The sequence below is a fragment of the Anarhichas minor genome, unplaced genomic scaffold (genome assembly GCF_050575085.1).
Source record: "Anarhichas minor isolate MPS153535 unplaced genomic scaffold, ASM5057508v1 ptg000160l, whole genome shotgun sequence".
Classification (NCBI taxonomy): Eukaryota; Metazoa; Chordata; class Actinopteri; order Perciformes; family Anarhichadidae; genus Anarhichas; species Anarhichas minor.
In genome coordinates, this window is record NW_027466606.1 from 156,549 (window position 1) to 175,030 (window position 18,482).

Genomic DNA, 18,482 nt, shown 5'->3' on the forward strand with positions numbered 1-18,482 from the left:
TTGGGCATTCGGGGGTCAACACCTCGATATGTTCTTTGTTTTTTATGGACCCAAATGTTTCATCAAATCAATATATCCGAGTAATTGTGACATGAAATAAGTCAGACATGTATGACTGACGAGAACAATAATAGGAGGGTGGAGAGAGAGGACGTAGTGTAATAAGTGTGTGAACAAGTGAGCGGGCGATTCAGCTGTTTTGTCTCCCTGCGTGCACTCAGGATTGAGAAAGGACAAGTGAGAGAGTGTGTATATAAGCTTGTGTGTCTGTCTAAGCGAGCTAGAGAGTAAGACAGAGGGAGAGAGCTTTGGCTTGGCTTTTCTCTGCTGTGCTTTTCAGCTCCTCTCTCACTGGAGAAAGAGGCGTGTCCATGGACCAGTATAAAGTCCAAGGAGAGCCACTCGTGTTGAGCCATTCTCAGGAGCGAGTCCTTTACACTGCACACCGGCAAGAGGAGGAAACTGCAGCTGTTACTTAAAACGCTGCCTTTTGATGACCTGCTTTGCATTTGGACACTTGTAGACCAGATTTTTTGGTGTTTCATTTAGAGGGCGGGCGAGCCTCCGGACTCAAACTCGAAGAGAGAGCAAGACACACCTGAACACAGTGGTGGATATCCTTCCTGCAACTGTTCATTCCAACATAACAAAAACTAGTTCTTATCACCACTACATTCGCCAGCCGAGCAGATCAAGAGCAGGCTCCAATTTCTGCGCTGTGAAATTGAATCAGAGGAACAGAGAGGCAATACAGCAGAGGCTTTGTATCTCTGCAACTGAAACACTAACCAGCTGAAAATATCAAAGACTATCCTGGACAAACCTCAAACCTCCCTTGCAGGTCTAAAATCTGCTTTTGAAGTAGAAAGTGATCAAAAGCTGCACAACACTCAGAGGAGAGGGAAGCCAAGGGGAGCATATACGCGGGCGAAGGACTGCGTGCAGGTGCCGGGGCTGCCATGGTGCGTGGAGGTGGCGTGGCAGTAGCTCCGTCCTGCTGGGGCCTTTGGGCATTTGGCGCCCTGTCGCTGGTGGCACTGTGCTTGTCGGACCAAGCCATCCGTTGCCCGGTGTGCTCCGAGGAGAGGTTAGCCAGCTGTCGTCTGCCGGATGGCTGTGAGGAGACCGTGCGGGAGCCCGGCTGTGGCTGCTGCCCCACCTGCGCCCTGCCAAAAGGGGCTCACTGTGGTGTCTACTCGCCCCGTTGTGGCACGGGCCTCCGCTGCTTCCCGCCACGTGGCGTAGAGAGGCCACTGCACTCACTGATGCACGGCCAGGGGGTGTGCACTGATGAGAGAGAGGTGGAGGACAACTCAGGTGAGAGCGAAGGGGTCAGAGTCTGTGTGTGAACTTCTTTACACTGGGCACTTTTTTTTCATTTTAGTAATTGTCAATTATAATTAAGCTCACAGCACCAAAGCATTTACACCAGATTTTTAATCTGCAGATTAGTATGTCAAGATGCTCTCATAGCATGGTGACCAGGTCTCTCCAAACCTGGACTGGCATCTCTGTGTTCCTCTCGCTATGTGGACCCGAGCAGACCAGAATATTTTTTCTGTCTCCGCTCCCTGGGCCTTACCTTAGGCAGGGTCAGAGTTAGGGCTGGGGGGGGGGGGGGGGGGGGGGGTGACAATGTGCTGCTTGTTTACCCTAATCTCGGCTAAGCCCTGAACCAGAGGGTGGACACACACCAGCTCCTCACGCATGGCCTGATGGGAGAGCGCACACAGTCCCTCTGCTGTCTTGCGGCCGCTCGCTGTGAAAGGGGCCCTGATGTAAGACGCAGAGCAGGCTTCAGAGAGGAGAGCGCTGAGCTGAGGTGGACGTGTGTGCATACTAGTGTGCATGAGGACTCTTTCTACTGTATGTATCTGCTGCATGTGTCTGCATTCTTTATAACTGTTTAGCGTACAGGTTAGTTGTTTGTTTTAGTGAGGGAATAGCCATACTAGAAATGTCCTTTCCCAGAAACCCTTGGGTGTGCAATTACCTCATCACGCCAATGTTAAACTGAGATCCTGCAGGTAGTCGTGCAGTGCAGGCAGTGAATTGAAATGCATTGTGGTGGTACTGGGAATGTGAGAGTCTGAGTGTGTGTGGGGAAGTGAATATGTGTGTGTGTTTGTAATGGGAGGAGGTAATAAAAGCTTCTGTATGAAATGACTGTAATGGAGTGTGGCCAGCCTGGGGCTATTAGAGCTCTCAGTAATTCACTTGGTGCTCTTTCATGGACGCCCCCATTCCTCCTCCTGCTGCTGCAGATGTCGTTCTCTTCTTCTACTGCTGATGTCTCTATCACACTCTTTTAGTGTGGGTTCTTATTCTCCTCTTTATTGTTGCATTCCTCTTGCAAAGAACAAAGTCTGTTTCCACTTTCACACAGTGGGATGTCTAATGCTGGATGTCTTATCTGAAGATCCAGTTCCAGTTCACTGCTTTGACGTTAACGTCTTGTTTGTCTTCCTCTGCTCTCCACAAAGGGAGTGGTGTTGATTTCCATTATGCCATATGAGACAATTGTTATGTGTGTCGCAAACAAGTTGGTTTTTGCATTTGTTTCAGATTATCAACTAACAGGCCCCACTGAGCCCAGGCTCCCAGATAGTTACTGTTGATGGCAGTTGGCTATCTAACAACAAAGATTTGGATAAACTTATATAAAACTCCCAGGACTCTCATCTTCATTGCAGCATCTGCTTCCCCTGGATCCCCCCTTCCCACCCCCACCCCAACAAGCCTTCGAGCGCATCGCCCACCACGTCAAGCTCCTTCAAGAGGATGAGCTCATCGGCACTCTTGCTGCCAGAGCTGAAATGAGAGCCTTCTGCTCTCTGTGGAGGGCCAGCATAGGTTAGGCAGGCACATAGCATGACTAAATGGAATCAGAAAGAAGAGGAAAGCTTTTCACAGCACAATACAAACGGAGGGCTGTTTTAGCTTGGCCTGGCTCTGTCCATTCATATCAGTTTATCTTTCAGAATATTCATTATCTCTGCTCTTTGACGGTGTGTTGTCCGATCCGCTGGCCCAGAATTGGATTATCCTGCACTGGGGGGAGTCTCGGGTCCCTTCTCAGGGGATGGACGGCAGTAGATGGAAGATTTTTGGAAAGTTCATAAATTTTGTTTTTGGTGTTCTGCAATCTGAGTGCTGAGTTTTGTTTACCTCCACACTCCTTCTCACCCCTGGATTCTGTCATAACAAAGTGGGGAAGGTGCTGTCCAATACATCTCACTGTAAATCAATTCTTCTGGGCAGCAGCTCAGAACCGCTGTATAAGAATGTTCTATGTAAACCATGGCAGCAGAGAGACAATCAGAAAGGCGTGGGGGAGAGGCGAGCTCCAGTCGCAAGCAGGATATTTCCTTTGTGGCGCATTCACCGTACTTATGCATTATTAAACAAGGGGGTGCATCTCCTGAATACATGTCTGACACTGCCCCACTCCTAGCAACAGTGAACATGCTAGATAAAAATAGAAGAGGGTTTTGAAAATCCAAGAGAATTCATGATAAATAGGACCCTAGGATAGAGGCAGATCTCAGCAGCCCATTAAAGGGAATTTAGGGTGTTTGGGCTAATAGTTACAGCTCCGCATCAACATAATGCAACATAACACTTGTATCACAAAGATTTGCGCTGACATATTTTTGCTACTTCATTTTAAGGCTGACTTTCTGCTAACTACAAATGAAAGAAGTAACGAAGTAACGGTAATTCATGAAACCAGGCTGGAAAGAGTTATGAGCCATTAGTCCATTTTCTTTGGTTCTAAACTGTGTTTTTCTCTCAAAAATGTATCAACCTTAAGGCTAATCTTGAACCAAATTTCCATAGCAACAACACATGTTACCCTGCATCTTATGACAAGGTCTGAGTCAGGCTTTAGTGCATCTTAATATCTAATCCTTAGAAAACCCTCTCTATTTCAATACTTGGAATAAATCATCATGCGTGTGTTGGCATCTGTTACTGCATTCCTGCAGAGTCTGCCTTGGTGTCGTATGCAAATGCTTCCCTCTGACAGTGGAACGGATATTATTTAAAAACCGATACAGATGTCAGATATGAAAAGTCCTACACCTACAGGCACCGAAGGAGTTGCATGAATGAAGCTCTCGATGGAGCCAGACTCTGTCCAACTACGCCCCAGTTTCATATGACGCACACAGGTCTTTATGAAAGCAGCATGCTAACCTCGATTTTCCTCTCTCCTATGAGCGAGGACTCCTCAGTATGTTTTAGGAGTTTTATTTAAGATGTGGACGTATTTGCAGAGTGCTACATCAAGATTTTCCCCAAACCTCTTTCAGCAGATGTCACTTAATGTTGTGTATTTGCTTTCTTTGGGTTGTGCAGCACATTTGTACAGCTGGGGCTCTCGTGCAGGATTAACTGTGATTAGCCCCCTTCTAGTGTTGGGGTTGAGAGATACATAAACAACCCAACATTGCCATGAAACAGGCCTAATCTAAGGAGGACAGTTAATCCTCATAAACTGAGATTTCAGACATGAACCTATTCATTCAATAAAAACAATGCAGTAATCTACAAGTCAAAATCTGGATTAATGGTGAATTTTATTGACAATTCTACTTTCTGAGCAGTGGTCATTACTGTTAATCCATAACTTTTATAAAGATTAAATATTGTATCTGTTACGAATATTCCATGTATAACATCCCTTCACTGGCCTGTAGAAACACTGCAGTGTTAATCATCTCCTCTCCTGGCACTTCCACCCAAGACCCTGATTCTGTGCATATATTAAAACAAGAGCAATCCAGTCAAAATGAAGTTCATGATGTAACTCAAAATAGATTGACCTAATTCACTGCAGCTGCAGGTTTCTCTCTAGTATAAGTGCATCAACAAGTGATGGATGGCCAAGATTACCCCAGCTTGCTATGACAGAATTTACTCACAGATCTGCACGCAAATACATCTAGAAAACTGCCTATGGAGTTATGTCACTGAGGTTTAACATGTCTATAATACCTCAGTTTAGTTTATATTGTTGGATAAGTGACACAGATGTCTTTGAACATGTGTTTATATAAATTGGAAAATAAGATTGCATCCTGAAAATGATGACTCTCAGAGGAGGCAGTGAATGTAGGGGAAACCTCAAACTGCACTCCAGTTTGCCAAACGTGATTTCTTTCCATCATGCAGTGAAATGTTTGATCCAAGAGATTTCTGTCAGGATAAAGAATATTTATTCTGATGATGATCCATCTGGAAGACTTTCTGCTCTTTCCTTTGTTCATATTTTGTTTCTCTCTTGATTGGGGCTGTTAAAGATTCTCTACATTCAGAGCATTACTATAGCAGCAAACAGCTATTTTCTATGTAAAAGATTGTGTTGAAGATGTAATCAAACAGGACAGCAAACTGCTGACCGCTCTGCTCTCTTTTAATCCAAACTCACAAACATGTCCTACCTCGTACATGTCTGTTTCATCATCAGATGAATAGTAAGTGGCCAAAGCAGCATCAGACAGTACGGCCGCAGCAGCAGGTTTCAGTTACACAAATGTTTCCTTTGTGATTCAGTGTTGATTTAAGTATAGATTTAACTTCATTTCACATCTTTCCTTTGACAAATGACACTTTTCCAAAATTTCCATTGGCCTTCTTACAGCACATTTTGGTCGTCTTTAACAGTCTTCTCACAAGTGCACTAGACACGAACGCTGATGATTAACTGATTCAAAGAAATCTCCTGCCTGGAAACTAGGATCCAGTGTTGGCAGAAAATAATAGTTTTTTGGTAGTAAGCCTTGGTGACTTTTGAGCTGCTGCCAAAAACTGCTGAAAAGACGCTTATCAAAGTGTTACAAAACATTTTTGGAGTAGCCTCCCCAAAGAGTAATACTTTTTCAGGAGATTAGTTTGTGTCAATATTGTATAATTTATTCTAACGAGTGTCAAGGAAAGTTACAACATGAAATTCCCATTTCAAGTCACACTAGGCAAGTTGTGTTTTGCATTTTGTTAAAATCAGGCTAATCCCTGTGTCTGTAATGAATAAGGCGGCAGAACAGAAATGACCCTGGCTAAGGCACAGACCTCAGTAATGGAGTTGACGCCTGGCAGTGAGCAGTGGCTCTCCATTGCACTAAACAGTTGGGATGGATTAAATGCAGAAGACAAATAGCATATATAAGGGTAAAAGTTAAATCTAAGACCTCAGCAACACTGATTTCACCATTGCTCTACAATTTATTTTCTGTTTCTTTTCTATTTTGACATTTTAGACTAAAGTAGCTTTACTGCCCTCTGAAGTTAAATGTTTTCAACGTGTTTTGTCAGAAAAGTGCTATGGCACTCGGGCTGCATCAAATGTAACTTTTATTACATTTGAACCTTGATTGAAAAAATGTCATTCTGTAGAGCCATACCTATAACCACATATGCACCTGCAACCAAACCCAAGAGTGATGTCACCGTGTACTGACACACCTTGAAGTACAGTCTTACATCATTGCGGCAAATTGTGGCGCTAAACCACTAGAGGTCAGAAAGAGCAAGAATTTCCTTTTATAGGAATCCTTTACGTGAGTTTTTTAAAGAATTGTGAGCAATATATGTACTGAGTGGGACATTTTACAGTTGGAAAGCATACCTGTCAGTATTCTTACATACGTTCTCCAATTTATTGTTACACCATAACAAATGTCAATACAGATGTATCTGTGACAAGCATATATTTGCTGATACTTCAGTCAGGCTCTATGCCCTGTAACTCAGCAGTTCCTCTTACTGTTTTCAAACTTAAATGTAAAGGCTTATCTATCTACCTGCACCCTATAACAATACTTAGTGTATCTTAAACAAAGCACAAATGACGATGTTGTTTTGTAATGTTATTTTTAAATGGGTGCATCTCAGGCTTTTGTACAAATGTCTCACATAGCGGAGACTTGTTTGACTAAGACCCAATATCTGAGCGAGTGGAAGTATAAACCATAGGAAAGCACTCTGCCAATCCTACTGAGCAAAACTAAATATTTATTTGAGGAGGATATTTGTCTCTGAGGTTTACAAGTTCAGCCTTAAAGCCACAAACAGTGGAATTTGAAATCTGATGACCCCTTTCATTCCTCATATCACTGTACATATAAACAGAAGATTTGTTATGGACTTGTAATAATGTAGATTAAATGATGTATTTGCAAATAACTTGTAAAGTGACGTTTCCCGAGCCAGAAAATGTGTTCATCTGCTGTCTCTATCCCATAATGAATGATGCTCACACGGCTGGTGGCCTGAGTGATGAATACATTTGCAAGTGCGGCAGCTGATATGTGACAACAAATATTTAACTATGAACTTGATTGAGCAACAATGATTATATGTTTACTCGTGATCTGTCTTTATGTTTGCTGTGCACATGTGTATCAGCTCTAGGGATGACAATGCACCGTAACAGTTATACTTTTAAAAGCCAAGAGCTGGTCAATTGAAACCACACAGAGAAGTTGCAACTTCCTCCATAGAAAACAGCAGTGGTAGCAAACAGGACATGCCACCCCTGACCCACTTCTAAATCACTTTGGCTCGCCCTACGAAAGAGCGCGGTATCGGAAAAGTGTGAACTAGCAAAAAGGGGTGAACGAACAACTTGGAACAAAGGAAACAGCTGAAACCCTGTTTGTTCTTGGGGAAGAAAATGCTGATGAGCAAGCCTTTAGTGCAAAAAGATTAAAAACAGCCAAGAGACACTTCTCACCCAGACAAACCAAGCCAAGCAAGATGACTCTCTATGAAGGTCAGAGAAACATGGTCACCTTCCAACTCCTGTGGCCAAGTTGTAAAAAAACAACAAAACAACTCACGCTCTAGTACTACAAAGAAACGCTTACTGGTTTGGATTGTGTGTATGTGTCCTTCATGCATTGTAGACCTGAGAAAAGGTTGCACATTACACAAGATAGAGGAGGCTATACTGAGCCACCTTCATTGCCTCTTTGCCAACAGCAATTAACTGAATGCCTGGCAGTGACCTTGGATATTAACCAGAGCTCGGATCTGGTTCAGACCGTGAACAGCTTCAAAATGGTAAAGCTGCAGTGCTTTGACTCTGGTGCCAATCTGTAAAATGCCATGGGTTATGAGCAGAAAGCTCTGCCAAGTTTTACAAGCCACAGGTGAAAAGCTGCATGCATGTGCACACAGAGAGACACGCACAACCTTTATCCTTCATTTTGCCCATCTTGTGCCCCCCAGGCCACCAACCACCTCACACACAGTTGTGCCCACTCGTGACAGTGCAAATACCCTCTAACAACCTCCATCTGGCACAGACCAAGGTTGTTGTGGAGGGGTGGAGAATGAAAAGGGAGGGGGGCATTTCCTGAGGAAGCAGCTGGCTGCCTGCCGGACCACAGCACTCCAGCTATCGTTTAAATAGCCTCTGAGCTCGTGGCATAGCTGTGGTGCGGTAGTTGAGTACCAGAGCAAGAGCCGAGATACAGATTACCCCCCAGAGCGGAAATACGGCTCTGTGTCCTTGATGGTTAACCTGACCTTATTTTTAGCCTACATCTCTACACGCTCAGCTGTATGGGATGTTATGTAGAAGGACAAGGGGGGAAAGCAGCTCCTGCTCTGACACCCAAGCTAATCATTAAAATAATGGATGCTGCCCTAAATTATGCTCATATTAAAACGTGGTATTAAATGCAAATGTATTTACTAACTGTTTATGTAATTCTCGATGTATCCTTCTTGTTGGATTTAAGGAACTAAAGTATTATTCCTTGTCCTTCAGCAATGGACAGGCAGGATGAGATCATTCCTGACCACCCAAACAACAGCAATATCCGGTGCAGTCCACAGGACAAGCGTTGCATACAGAAGACCCTGGCGAGACATCCTCCAAAATCCACAAATCAGAGAAGCAACACCGCCAGGGAGGAGACCAAGGCAGCGCTGGTGAGAGAAACCGACCTTCTGACATCTTATCAGTTTCACGGAAAACAAAAACCCCCAAGCAATCCCCTCTGCAGCACATGCCTCGGCCCCAGCAGGTGTTTTACATTAAGGCTTTTTGGTTCCAAAGCCACAAGCTTAACTGTCAGGTTGTAAATATACAAATTAGTTATTTACAGACCATAACATTTAATTGCAGTCTTGCGAAATAAAGTAGAGGTGCACATTGACATCAACATGGCAAGGGCAGGATCCTAAAATCCCCATTAAACTGTAACAGGCTGGGTGTACCACATTTTAGTACATTAATTTACCACAGAAATGTGTAGCATGAATGCACAGGAATACCACCGTCTCCCACATATAGAATGTTTTATGTTTTTAAAGACTTGGAATGCTGTTGGCGATTGATTAAAAGAATCTGCCAGAATGATCCATTTACATGGAGTCAATACTTGGCTAGTAAATTCAACGAGGCTCACTCTTAGCACTATTTGCAAATACATCTACATGCCCGAACAATGTAAGAAAATTTCTTTGTGTCAAATCAAAACCTCTGTTTCGCTATCGCCTCACTAAAGCACTTAGACTTTGATTTCAATAAATAAATCATGATTGCAAAATTAAAGTTGGCCTGCTCTGAATTTTTTAAAGATCTGGCCAGAATTTTGGTTAAATCAATAAAAATGTAACTAAAATTGTCATAAGAATGTGAAAAAGTAAGTTTATATATTAGTTTGGTATATACAAAGTGTATATAGTTTGGTATATACACTTTCTGCAAGGACGGTTGCACAGACATCAACTGACGCGGATTCGTAAAGAGGAAACATTTAGATCTTTTATACTCGTTGCTCCTTGAGACAAACCAACATTCTCCTCAAAGTTTTCAATTTTCTTTGCCCATCTGCGTAAAGACAATGTTTGATGTGCACGGACAGGTGAAAACATGCCGCACTGAACCCCCGCAAAGGGCCATGTCTGATGGAGTGACGTCACTTTGGCCGCGAGGACACTCACTCACTTAACTTATAGTGGTCGGTTTTTTCATTTGACCTCGTAACTTTCTTCTGAAAATCTGAGATAATAATTTTGCATTCTTTTATAAACAGCCATTTTTTTTTTGCACCACTGTAAATGTCTACACACAAATCTACATCTGGAACGCTGCTGATGTCAAATGAAAAATGATTTCTCCGACAGGCTCCATGTCGTGCTGAGCTACAGAGAGCGCTGGACAGACTGGCGTCAAACAGCCGCACACATGATGATCTCTTCACGATCCCCATACCCAACTGTGACAAGAACGGAGATTTCCACCCTAAACAGGTGTGGGAATTCAAGCACACACTCGTTATGAGCTTTATTGAATTACTGAGTAGACCACTATTTGGCCATGTGCAGTGGTGATCTGTTAGTCTCTATTATTAAGCCAATTCACATAAACATGGCTATCTTTATACTTCAAACAGTTCCTTTCAAACCAGCAATCTGTGGGCAAAAACACAAAACAGGCCTTGTAGCCGATGAAACATTGTCATTTACTACTTCAAGATCAACACAAAAGTGTCTCCAAGCAGACAGCCGTGGTAATGCCATGTCCTTATTTTTCTAAGCTCACAAAAGTAATTTTTTTTGTCCAGGAACAAGAGTTAAACAGCGTGTGTAAAGTGGTTTCCCCTAAACCGTTAACGATAATCACTTTATTGCTGTGATGGATGAAATTAGCTTTTGGATGCAGTTACTTTTTTGTTAATCTGTCTTCGCAAGATTGGGCAACTATGCAGATAAGGGTGAGAGAATCAGAGAACACAGAAACACAGATAAGACTGCTGTGACTTGTGTATGCAATCAAAGCAGCAGACACAGAGTGAGAGATAGAAAAGAAAGCTCTGCTAAGGCACCAGTCACCAAGAGTCTGAGTTATGTTGATTGTGTAACATGATTAAAGTATCAGAATCACAGGCATCTGTTTACTGTTTAACTAAAACCGCACTGTGATAAAACCCTATTGGGAAGTAAAGCACAGGTCATGAGGGACAACTGGCAATCATTTCATGGCAGGGTTGCTCTGACATTGTTAACTGGTATTAGGTGCTTCTTGACACAGTACATCAACTCCAGAAAAAGTACAAAATAACCCTATAAACTTTTTATTACATTTTTAAAGTTTACAAAAGGAATCTCATGCTCTCAGCTGTAAATCTGATAATTGAATTACTTGTCATCTGGGCGTAGTCTGTTTTTATACATATATTCATGTGTGTGCGTGCGTGTGTGTATATATATATATATATATATATATAAATAAACGGGATCAGATATACAGTCGTTTGAAAACATCTCATTGAAAACATCTTTAAAAGCTGAAGGTCTGATGTTATCTCAGCGGAATATAGCCCTGCCAACAGAGCATCAACTGCTCTTCAGATAATAGTCCGTAACCTCTTACCTAGTGCTCAGTTTTATATAAACCTGCATTCATTGATTATTGAGGGCAGCACAACAAGCTGTAAACACAACACAAACACAAATTATCACCTTAACCAAACATTTTCACAAGTAATTGCCTATTAAGACATCCAGCAGACGGAGCAACATTAGAGACCAAGTCACTCCTCAAGTCTTTGAGCTACAGTAGAGACCAAGTCCAGCCTCAAGTCTTTGAGCTACAGTAGAGACCAAGTCCAGCCTCAAGTCTTTACATTAGAGACCAAGTCAAGCGTCAAGTATTTGAGCTAGTAGAGACCAAGTCAAGTCTCAAGTCTTTGAGCTACAGTAGAGACCAAGTCCAGCCTCAAGTCTTTACATTAGAGACCAAGTCAAGTCTCAAGTCTTTAAACTAAAGTCCAAGTCAAGTCTCAAAACTTTGAGCTACAGTAGAGACCAAGTCAAGTTTCTAGTCTTTGAGCAAGAGCAGAGTGCGACTGAAATCAACTTGAGTCCAAGTCCCCATCTGTGCTGTGTTCACCAGCTAGTAGCCAACTTTGTTAGCATACCATTTGGTGCTGGACAGGTAGTGTACAGTGGGCTATTAAAACCATTGTATATGCTGATGAGAATCATGAGAGTGAACAGTAAAACCAAAATACTGATTTATAAAATGCCATAAAGCCCAGTGAAGCTTATGAGAACTGCAGAGTCATATGATGAGTGTCTGTGGGTTTGTTATTAAGAGCAACAACGTTCATTACTCATAGTACTTTATTCCATTGTTAATACAAAAACATTTATTACAGCAACTTTAATATTTGAACCTGTAGTTGAAGAAGCTGCTATATGTGACTAGAGTATTATATATCTTTTCTGGCCACAGTGTCATCCCGCACGTGACGGACTGCGGGGAAAGTGCTGGTGTGTGGATCAGAAGACGGGCATGAGGCTGCCAGGCCCACTGGAGCTTCGAGGGGATCTGGACTGCCACCAGTTAATGACTGCTACGCTGAGAGATTGAAGAGTGGAGAGGCAGTGAGGGTGCAGTACCAGCTGAATTCTACTGCCGTTTATTAGTAGAACTACACGAGGAAAGGACTTTGCTCTAAAGCCTCACTTCACCTGAGGCCAACGGTACTTGAGCCTGTACAACAAAAAGGAAACCAATGATTTGAGTTCTTTTGCTATTTTGTTTGTGTGTGAGAGTATGTGAGTCTTTTGAGCACTTGTTGTGTATTGTTTCTACTATGTGAACTTAAGACCGTTAAGTCTTAAGATACATGTGCTTTAAAGTTACAGGTGGCAGAAAATAACCTTCCACAGATAACAGTTGTAATTGAGCAAAAAGTATGAAAATGCATCAACATACCAGATAATCAGACCTAAACTACAACAGGGTCTGTTAACATTTGTTTTAATCTCTCTGGAGCACTAGACCAGTTAGAATTACTGCATTAGGACTATCCAGAAAGATAAATTAAAGGATTGCATACTAGTTTTTCACACAATTTGCGGAATTGGTTGTAACATATAGCTCTTATTCTACTGCCCTATATGTCTTAAACCCCACCCATCTGGTCAGAAGGTTAAAACAAAGCACAAAAAGTGTTTGCAAACACAAAGTCTAGTTCAGCGACGACACAAGAGTAGCAATAAAAGATGGGATGACAACAGATAAAATGAAAAAAGAAACAGGGGAAACAAAGGAATGCAACAAACCCCTGCTATGAGTTACCAAATGATAAGCCATAGCTTTTCACAACATCAAGACCAAAGTGAAAAGGGATTTAGTTTGAACAACTGTATCTCTGAAAGGCCAGAATGGATGTGCTTCATCTTCCGGCGGTTAACTCTGCTTGCTCTCTTTGCCGAAGAGCTCTCTCTAGCATCGAGCTCCAGAGGGACTTGCAGCATAGCGGGGCTAGAAACTCTGTACACTGCTGATAGGATAATCTCATTTCTCCAGCTGGTGCTAAAATGCCAGTGTGTCTTTCATGTTTGGATGAATATGCTTCAACATACAGGATTTTTCTCCAAACAGACTGCTTGGCAGAACTTTGGTGGTGCTATATACTGATTGTGCCAAAATACAAAAAAAAAAAATTGTTGGGCATTTTTTAGGATTGTAACAGAAAACTGGGACTTTGAGGAAGTGGAGCAATTAGCATCAGCAAGTGCGAGGATCACCTAAATGTGTGACCATCTGCACTAGCTATTGGAAAAGGCTGCTTTCAATGTGTGTTTTGAATGTTATTGTTAAAATATGAAAGAAACATCCAACCTTGGTGCTGCACTATCACTGCAGCTACAACTGGCTAATTTGTTCATTGGCCAGTGCTGTAAATTGCAGATGTGATGTGTCTCAAATATACAAGCAGAGTGTCATACGTTTGAATGATTAAGCTCCTAGCAGCATAGCAACTCCTACTTAACATGAAGCTTTGAATGGAGGAGGTGCAGCAGTAAAGATAGCATAATGATTATGTGGAAACCAGAATTTCCTCTTTTAATTTGACAACACTAGTGTTCAGCGTTCATATCATCTGTAGGGCATCCCACTAATAAGTAAAGGAGTGTTTTACCAGTGCAAATGACGTAGCTACTCATCAAATATTTTAGATACTGTAGGCAAGACTGGCAATATTCTTATAGCAGTTTGATTGTAAAGCATTGTGAGCAGAGCAGCAGGTTTAAGCTAGTGGTGGTGTTTGGACAGCCTGCTCTATCTGTTCCATGGGACACTTTGGTTATAAATGACTCAAGCACAAATTCATCTTGTGTGGGTATAGACGGCCAGTATTAGTGTTGCTGTACCATGCAGAACAGCATCAATGTCAACCTAACAAATCATTGGTGTGTAGATTACAGTGTAGTAATGTCAGATATGTTGAAAAGAAGAAAAAAAAGATTATAACGAGACAGCTACTCTCACACAGTTTTGGTTCTTTCTGTCTCCACACACTGATATTGCATCCGGTGAGCTTTAAATAGAACTATTAGAGCACAACACTCTGCAGGGAGGTCCATTCAGCTCCACACAGTTATTAAAAAGTGCCATGAAAACTATTACTGTTATCATTATTATCATGCATTTTTCCATATTAAATTCGGTCCAACTTTTTTCCCCCCTAAAATGCAGAAGTATATGCATATATAAATAGTAGTGAGTGAGAAAAGTAAACTCCTGTAATTGTGGTGCTATTCTCATTCGGTTATCGTGCGAGGGAGAAAAACATAAAACCTTCAGCTGCGAAATGTAGTTGCCCTCACCCAGTAATCTCAACATCAGACTGAGGATTTCTTTAACGTATCTTCAGTACATCTTGAAGCTTCATGAAGGTGCCATTTTGTAAAACAATCTTTCTACTATTTTTAAACTTAAGAACTTGAATGGTGTGTTTTTAGTGCACTTTGTCATTTTGCTTCAAAACTCACTTAAGAAATTGGAAAAAAATAACTTAAAGAGAATTACAATTAATTTGCAATAGATTCATATCCTATATGTTTATTCATTACAAACTAAACTAATAGAAATGATCTAAGGAAACAAAACTACATACTACATACAAGAAACGTAATCATATCACTGAAGCCAGTGGTCAGTTTGCTGGAAACAATGTATTGCCACCTGATGACCAATTTTGCTTGTCACTACAAAAAGAAATGTATGCTAAGGTAGTTCCCCAAAACACAGAGAGATAGATAGGAGATTATATGGATGGAGAATCATTGCTACAGCTTAAAATTGTCAAAAACCAAATATCATAAAACTTGTTCCAAAGATTACAAGCATCTGGAGACATCAATATTCATTCAGTGAACTGCATGCACAAACTCCTTCTAATCATTACCATTAACTAATAAATTGTTACTAAACACATTTCTCTATTAATGGTAATATTTGAGAGAGTAAATGGCAAATGGTTTCGGCTTTGACATTGTAAAGGCCTTCTATAAACTGTGTATTTACGTAAACTATAATACGCTGCTTGATCTCTAACCTTGCTGTACTGAACTGTAATTGCATTTCTCGGGAATAGACTGTCCCTGTTTGCCTTTGATATTATCTATTAACGTTCAGAAGATATGAATTAATGTTTGCATGCATACAAATGGACCAGGGTTGGAAATATAGGTCTTGTGTATATTGTCCAGAACAGGACCACTGTAATAAAACACCATGTGTGATGAAAGAACTGAAATATAAAGTTTCAACCAATGAGACGATCAGTTACATTGTAAATGTTTACCTGATGAAATTGTACACATTGTAATAAATCAATTAAAACACTTTAGAAACTACAATTTGGTTGCTGTTGCTGTTATTATTAGTAGCAGTAGTAATATCAGTAGTATTGGACGATTTTAGCTTATCACAGATATATTGGTACCAGTAAGCCAGTAAGTCACAGGAAGTACAAAACGCCATACTGCAGCTATGTTTTCTAGCTTGTATCACATAGACAAAATACAAAAAGTAAACAAACATTAAGAATTTACTAGTATATAAAGATGAACTAGTCTTTGGTGGCTATTCTATCAAAGATGTATTTACTAGCCGTAATATAAGGTTATTTATTTAATGCAACATATTTGTGATGTGTTTGTATTGTTGTTTTTAAGTTATTACTGATACCACTTTAATACTCGGCAAAGCTCAGTGTTAAGTATTTGATAGGCTTTACTTTTTGACAATAAAATGTTCTCATCAATTATCAATGGTATGTGACTATTTCTAAATGCTTACATGTGATTTGTTAGGAAAAAGTAACCAAAGCATCAATAGATACTGTGCCAAAATCGAACAGTAAACACATTTTTGGATAAAAGGTTGCAGGTGCTTGATTACATAATGAGCTGTGTTCCAGGAGATACTTCACATCAGAATTTACAACCAGAGCAGAGCTTATGTGTTTCTTTCAACAAAAAGTTAAAATGTGAAATGGTTGCATCCGGCCAGAGGCATACTATTTAACATTTACGGTTGACTTAGGAATTTATGAAACCAACCAAGTCAGAAAGAAAATGTCCCATATGTTTCCTTGAACATATGGTGAATGCTGGTTTGACAGGCAGGTTAATGATAAAACGTAAGACATTTGTCAAAAGAATACCTCTGGAATGATACATCATAACAATCTGACTGCAGCAGCTTCTAAAAATACCCCCACCATCCACCACCAGAATAAACTTTCAAGTCTGCTTAGTTCCACAGCCTGAGTCTATTTTGGGGAGCTCTAAAGGCTTATGAACTGGGTCTGAAGCTGCATTACAAGAACAGCTTTACGGGTTTTCCTTTGATTGATTAGAAATGTCACAGGCCCTGCTGCCTCTGGGCATCCACAATCCCACAGCTGTGCCTGGGAGGCCCTGTGTGAGTGTGTGTGTTAAACCTGCACAGTAGCTTACAGGAGGCATGTGACGTCCACCCTACCTCCAGATGGACTCCAAAACAGGTGTCTGGCGCTATAGAAGGTCCTCCTGCCCACTCCTTGTGTGGAATCTGCTCCCGTCCCATCCGTGCAGGTTTCTGGCCATTGCCTGGTAGAGAAAAAGAACATGAAGCACCACACCTGCAGATTGGACCACAACATTGTCTGCATGCATATTATACAGGATGCAGGTCAAGCAGAAATACAATAATCTCTCAAGTGTGCAGTGCAAACAGACAGAAACGGGGACCCAATGAACACAATCAATTAACAAATCCAAAACAAGCACTATTCAGGTTGAATGGACAGAGATGTAGGCTAAATCCTACAGGCTTTGGATTGTTATCTTTAGGGAACACACGATTACAACTATTGACCTGGGCGGCTCTCAAATAATGTGAACAAGAATGCAAAGTATTTCAGTTCTAACAACAATGGAGCAGTGAATAGGGCAACCTTGATTTTCTAGTGGCCTGTGAAGCCTCCGTAATACAATTTACGGTATGGTGACATAATGAATCTTTTTTTTTAAACATTATATAGCCTGAGATTATTACCTTTTTGCAAAACATGGTTGTAAACTGTAGAGCAGCTGCACTTGCATGGCATATTTTTGACATGAGGTGATGTAATTTTGCAGTCACGATAACACTGTAAATCAGCTTTTTGCTCCATTATGTTTGTGATAATTATTATGATGGTGCACATCTACATGTCAAAGATAATGTAGGTAAAACGTGAAATCCCATTTGGCTGCGCTGTTAAGTTACCTTCTCTTTTATAAGAATGGAGTGACTGTTCTTGAGGAGAAAGATGTTTCTGCTGTCATATTGATAAGTGAGAGCTGCAGCACTGACAGTTGATGGCGATGAGCATCAGCATCGAGGCAAAGCACAGCTGTTATGAGGAGAGGGTGGGGGTGCAATTCTGGAAGATTCTGCAGGAATCTTACGAGTGGACCCCATTTCATTCGTTTATTGTGGGGACTGTTTCTAGGAGCTAGGTGGGTTAGCCTTCCCTGTCAAAGCCACAACTGTGGTGGGGGACTAAAGGTATAAGGACTAAAGGTATAAGGGTGAGTTTTCTCACTTTAGTATACAAGCTTGCTTGTCACCATCAAAAATCTATTGGAATTTGTATACCTCTAGATATGTTGGTTTGACTTGACGTTGCATGCTAATTGTATCTCAGATGTCATTTTTCTTTTCATGTAGGTTGCTAAGCTATGTAACCAGACCAGCTAACGTTAATTCATCTGACGAGACAAGCTAACGATATGGTATCGAATATCTAGCTAACGTTAAAACAATATAATTACAGCTAACGCACGTTAACAAACGCTGTATTTGCTGCTGGCTTCTGCTGCATACTAGCTAACCAGGCTAAGTAGAAACAACAAACTACAGTAGCTAGCTAACGTTACATCACTAGCTACCCCGCTAGCATGAATACACGCTAACATTAGCTTGGTAGCTAAACTGCAGCATTCTCATTGATGTTCGCATAGATGTAGCGCTAGCGTCGGGAGAACGTAGGGTGCAGTCCCGACTACCAGTGCTAGTCCACCTCTCCACGTTGCCATATCCAAATAGTCATAACGTCTTTGACATTTCGTGCGACCCACATTAACGAAACGCTGTTGTTGACAACATCTCTTTGCCTAACATGAAATGTTCC

General features: G+C 41.3%; 1 protein-coding gene across 1 annotated transcript; it reads left to right on the forward strand.

Moving 5' to 3' along the window:
* The first annotated feature begins 959 nt into the window (after positions 1–959).
* Positions 960–12,522, forward strand: LOC142943942 (insulin-like growth factor-binding protein 4). The gene is made up of 4 exons (XM_076085514.1): positions 960–1,317; positions 8,780–8,943; positions 10,144–10,269; positions 12,257–12,522. The coding sequence occupies exons 1-4, from the start codon at positions 960–962 to the stop codon at positions 12,392–12,394; spliced, it is 786 nt and encodes a 261-aa protein (XP_075941629.1). The 3' UTR covers positions 12,395–12,522.
* The last annotated feature ends 5,960 nt before the right edge of the window (positions 12,523–18,482 follow it).

Excerpts from the sequence above, each read along its gene's own strand:
- LOC142943942 (XM_076085514.1), top strand. The coding sequence starts at position 960 with ATGGTGCGTGGAGGTGGCGTGGCAGTAGCTCCGTCCTGCTGGGGCCTT. Across the intron at positions 1,318-8,779 it reads AGAGGTGGAGGACAACTCAG|CAATGGACAGGCAGGATGAG; the intron begins GTGAGAGCGAAG and ends CTTGTCCTTCAG. Across the intron at positions 8,944-10,143 it reads AGGAGACCAAGGCAGCGCTG|GCTCCATGTCGTGCTGAGCT; the intron begins GTGAGAGAAACC and ends TTTCTCCGACAG.